General features: G+C 41.3%; 1 protein-coding gene across 1 annotated transcript in view; it reads left to right on the top strand.

Annotated features, from left to right (window-relative positions):
• Positions 1-5,537, top strand: part of LOC121927228 (disks large-associated protein 5-like) — an 8,799-nt gene that overhangs the window by 897 nt on the left and 2,365 nt on the right. Inside the window, exons 2-5 of the mRNA XM_042460898.1 lie at positions 296-519; positions 2,035-2,112; positions 3,091-3,190; positions 4,909-5,016. Of these exons, the coding sequence (XP_042316832.1) occupies positions 296-519; positions 2,035-2,112; positions 3,091-3,190; positions 4,909-5,016 (510 nt within the window). The remainder of the gene's footprint in view (positions 1-295; positions 520-2,034; positions 2,113-3,090; positions 3,191-4,908; positions 5,017-5,537) is intronic.

Raw genomic sequence — 5,537 nt, 5'->3', positions numbered from 1 at the left:
CATCACATGGCCGGTTGCTGTTCATCTTGTGATCAGCTGAGACCTCTAGATCCTTTCACATGTACTGCTGTGAAAGCCTGTCTCCTCATCCTTTGCTTTTCCCAGTTTTAATGCTTAATTTAAATTTATTAGTGTTAGTTTCATATCTGATTTCAGTCTGCTAATGCTGTTTCCTGGGTTATAGACTATTGTTACTACCTGTGTGTCTTCAGTACATGGAAAAATCTTGGCTGTTAAGTTGAATGAAGTTAAGGGAGGGGGTGCTTACTCTCTCCCTTTTTTTTTACCCACTCAGATCAGATTTCAAATGCTCCAGCTAAGACTCGTGGGCAAGAGCGCATGGAAATGCTCCAACGTTACAAAGAGGAGAAAGAACTACGGAAGTTAAAAGAGCAGAGAGAGAAACCTGTATTTAAATGTGGGCGATTCAAGCCAGAGGTCCCTGCCTTCCTTCCAAAAACATCACAGATCCCAGTACTGAGCAAGTCAAAGGAGACGGTGGTGAAAACGGCAAGCATGGTACCTGTGCCGAGTTTCTCCATATTCCTTCATCCTTATAACCATTTGGCTGAATTCCTGTGTAGTAGTGAAATCACATCTTGGGCTTACTGAACCATCCTATTCCACTTCAGTGCTCCAGTTCCTTTCAGATCCTCATTTTTGTTTATTTCCTTAGAACTAAATCAGCAACTCTACATTGAAGTAGTTACATATTCTGGTTCAGAGGGGAATGAGCTGAAAAGTGTGATGGTGGAGGAAGGAGTGAATGTGTATAAGGCCCATTCACCTGGAAAAGTAATTGCTTGGGACCACAGCTTCCCAAATCTCCCAGCCAACATGGTTGTTGTTGTTGTTATTATTATTAGTATTATTATTTTACTGGGAGATTCTGGAAGATGAAGTCTTAAAAAAGTAGTTGCCCCTAGGACTTTGGAGGAATTCAGAAAAGAGCTGAAAAATTTCAATAGGGGCTGAACACCTATTTCCGTAAAGCTGAAAGGATCTCTTGTGTTTTAAGCATACAGGGTGCAGGACCTGTTTGGTTCCACATACAGAGTACAGTCATGTGAAAGACTTAATTTTGTGTATTAAGCACCTTATTTCATGGCCATGTTGAAGCCCGAGATCCAATGTGGTGTAGCAGTTTGAGTGTTTTACTCGCTTGGTCATGGAAACCCATATAGTGACCTTCGGGAAATTACACTCTCACAGCCTTAGAAGAAAGCAGTGGTGGCAAACCCTTTTAAACAAAGCTTGCCATGATAGGGCCACCTTAAGTTATCAGAAATAACTTGAAGGCACACAACAACAACAACATTGCTGAAGGTGAACTCTAGTTGAAAATTTCTTTTCAAAGATTTTTATGAGCAGCTTTTTCAGCAGAGTCTTCAAAGCAGCTATGATTAGACATCAAAGGCCCGGTACAGACAGGCCCTTTGTGGCATGTCCATGACGTGCTATGGTTGTTTGGGGGTGGGGCATGCACACGCCCCGCAACCCCTGCACATCATGGGCACGCCGCAGCTGTGCGACACCATCCAGATGGTGTGCAGAGCGATGACGTGCCAGCGGCACAGCGTCCAAACGGCACTGCGCTGCTGGCACATCATTGCACTGGCGCTTTGGCGCGACGCAATTTGGTTGCTACGGGGCTGCTGTGGAGCAAGGAGAGGCGTCTCCCCGGTGCTTCTTTTGGCGCTCTGTACCGCGCCAATGTACAATAAAACAATAATAACCATTAATCTTAACTTTATTTGATAATAAGGATAAGAGTAAAATAAAAATTAGCAAGCCATGTGATAATTCCCAAATAGTTGTTCCCAAAATTCTTGTTGAACTTCAACACTGAGAAGACCACCCAGCTCAGACCAAATCAGGGTTCATGGGGACTTCTAGTTCAACTGAGAACCGTTGCTGTAATGTACCATTTACTCCAAATGGTATGGTTTGCTTTTGTATGTTTCATGCTAAACTCTAATACACATCAGGTAGGAATAGGTCATTTACTCACTCTTCTTTCTGGACCGCTTCTAGGAGGCACCTCCTGTACGGGTAACAAGATCAAAGGCGAAGAACCAGTTGCAAGAGCCAGTTAAACCACAGCTTTCAATGGTTTGTTTTATATTTTTGTATTATTGCCTATATTGTTTGAATGTTGAATACAGAATGAAATGAATTTGGCAGAGTTTTGGTTGGTAGGGATTGGCAGAAGGGGCAGCATCTCAAATGCCAGCTGTGCTGCTGATGTGGTCAATACCTGAAATTAAACATGGCTGGGTGAGCCATGAACCTAAAATTTCTGCTATGAGTCCCATTTCTGGTTAAAGGTGGAATAATAATAATAATACATTTCTCCATTAGCTGAGAACTAGGGGTTTATTTTTTTTTGTCTTTGTCTAAATTGTCAACAATTAGACCAGTAATATACCATTTTAACTGACCTGTTCAATGTATGTAATAGTTCTAATCCAGCCCAATTTTTTTATTTTTAGCAGCATCTGTTAGAACAGTGGGGAGAAACTGCAGTTAGAAATTTGTTGTAAAATTTGGGGTAAAATTGTAATTACAAGTTTGCTGTAATGAATAATATATTTGATATAGCTAGGAAACGTTAAAATACTGGAAGATGTTGCCTCAAAGTGTGGTGGAGTCCCCTTCTTTGGAGGTCTTTAAACAGAGGCTGGATGGCCATGTGCTTTGATTGTGGGTTCCTGCATGGCAAAATGGGTTGGACTGGATGGCCCTTGTCTTTTCCAACTCTATGATTCTATGTGTAACTGAAGCCTTCACTTTGGATGGCTTGCTCTTGAATTGGTTGCTGTTTTCAGTGCTCACTACGTATTTGACAGCAGTGACTTAACAACAAACCCTTCTGCTAGATACCCGCAACAAGTACGGTTTTTCTATAGGTGGCTAAGCAGGATACTTTCCAAAAGATAGGCCCAAGTCACTTTTTAATACAGAGGGTCATTAACATTCACAATGTGAGTTGGTTATAAAAGGAAAATCTGTGAACTCTGGAGGAGCAAAGGTGTGGTAGAAAGTGTATATTTTCTGGGTCTTGACATTTTCTTTGATTTCTCTGTGCAGAAGGCTCCCAGCTCTGCCAGTAAGGGCTTCATCTCTCAAATACCTCAGCAGAAACAGAAGCAGATCTATGTTGACAAACTTCCCAGAAAGGAGACCAAAGGTATGAACCAACCTATCATTCAAACACTATTGGATTAACCCAAATCTTAATACCCAATCTATCTGACTGGGGTGTGTGTAGAGCAGAGCCTGAGAAACCCCTTTTTAAAAAAAACATAAATCCAAAAGTCCCTCAGCCAACACGAGTCACTGGCCAATCTGATTTGAGGAATTGAGGAGTTATAATTCAAAAAAGTCTTACTTGCCATTTTGATTGTCAGACTACAGTGATATTGTACTAAATTGTAGTTTTGATTTTATATTTACTACCTTTTCCTGTGAATCCTTTGTCCTACATGAGTAAGTGTTCTAGTGTTCTTTTATCAGTGTTATCAAGTACATTGTTCATTATGCTACAGGCAAATAAAACCAATCACAATCACTGAGATTCACTGATGTTCTCTGAACACTGTCATCAAAAGCAAAAATTTTAAATTACTAGAGATTCTCTTAAGAATTTGCTATCCCACTTTCCCCCTTTCTTTCTAGGTCTTCTTCCATTAGATTTGCCACTGCTGGCAGGGTGGCTGTCCAGTTTAAATGTCACCTACATTTTTGCCACCTTAACCTGTTCTGCTGTAAACTGACTGCTTTCACCTTTTAGGCTCTCCTGTACAGCAGGCACTTCACAGTCCTATTATAAGCCCTGGCTAGAGTAGCCATGTTGAATCAACTTGGAGTTACTGTGTGTTCAAATTGCCACCAGTCAGCAATTGATTCAACTGATCTACTGTCCTTGGAAATGCCCAGTAGGTTCTAGCTATCATGTTCAACCCCATATATTTTATTCACGTGAAATGGTTCATTCCCCAGCAGTGAAATGGCAAACGTCCTGAGATGGGTTGCTCCTCCCTCTCACCGCAATAGGTATGAATGGTACAGATTTTTTGAGGAGTGACTTCTAGTGAGAGCAACCCTAGGTAAAACCCAGTCTTCATTGCTGCCTCATGCCTTGTAGGCCATGTTTTTCTCTTGCTCCTCTTTGCTTCACAAGATCTTTCTTACAACAGCAACAAGAAAGTACTCCATCTTCCTCCTATTTTTCAGTGAGACCTCCAAGTGAGAATTTCCTCTTCCATGGGGAGGCATTTTTACCTACTGTGGCCTATTCTGCATGTGCTGAAAATTTTGGGGATTTGGGGAGCTCTGTTGTGTCCCATCTTAGGATGTTCAGCTTTCCACTGTTGAGAAAAGAAACATTGGTCTTATATTCATTTCCAGCAGTGAAAGATGAATATCCTCCCCATCCAGCGTAGAGGTCCTTTGGTCACTGCTGGTCCTGGCTTATTGCACTACTAATTTTCAACACTTTCTGCTTTTGCTGTGCTTTCCCTGTGTTTTTATTTCCTTTACTTTCTTGAGTTTTAAGTCTTTTGGAGCATTAGCTGATAATTTGACTGGGTTTACCAGGGATTGCTCTCACTCATCAAAGGTCTGTACCATTCCTGTCTGTCAAGTTGAAAGGGATATGCAATCCATCTCATGCTGTTCATCTTTCACTGTGGAAATGAACGTATCACAGGTAAGGCCAATGTTTCTTGTTGTCACTCATTGTCACCAAATGGAGTCCCAACAACTGAACCCCTGATTTATGAACAAATCCCATTGAATTACATGGGATTTAATTCTGAGTAGGTGGACTGCACTCTCAATGCTTTATAACCAGAATGTGAAAGGTTTCAAGCGTGCACAACTTTTAAACCCGTCTACCCATTTCAGAGGCTCCACCAGTTGTCTCCACAACATCAAATGGAAGACTTACAAGAGCAGCAGCTGCTGTTGCAAAGTCCAAAATACCACAGGTTTTGCGACCAGCTACAGTTACAGGTGGGTCATATGGTGTAAACCTCACTTGCAATAATAAATAAATAAATAAATTTTATTTATATTTCCTGCCTCTCCCTGCAGATTGAGGCGGGATCACAACAAAAATCAACAGTGCAAAATACAAAGTACAAAATACAAAAAACAGTGTTTCTAAAATTACAGCAATAAAACAGTCAGCAATATTGCTACCAGTGATTAAAATATCCAAGTCAGTGTCTGTTTCCCATGCTATTGAATCAGAAATGAGAGTGTTTTTTAAAATCAACTATAGAAGGTTGGATGGATAAGCCTGCCGGAAGAGATCCATCTTAACTGCCTTCTTAAAGGCTTCTAATGTGGTAATAAGATGGATGTCTTCCGGTAAGTTGTTCCATAGTTTAGGGGCCGTGGCTGTGAACGCTTTATGGGAAGTTGTGACCAATCTAGTTTTTGTATATTCCAGTAATTTCTTCCCTGAGGTTCTAAGAGTGCAGGGCGGATTGTCTAGGGCAGGGGTAGGCAACCCTTTTGAGCTGGGGGCC

Source organism: Sceloporus undulatus, chromosome 1 (assembly GCF_019175285.1).
Source record: "Sceloporus undulatus isolate JIND9_A2432 ecotype Alabama chromosome 1, SceUnd_v1.1, whole genome shotgun sequence".
Taxonomy (NCBI): Eukaryota; Metazoa; Chordata; class Lepidosauria; order Squamata; family Phrynosomatidae; genus Sceloporus; species Sceloporus undulatus.
Note: the sequence above shows the minus strand (reverse complement) of the source record. Positions and strands in the feature narration are given on the sequence as shown.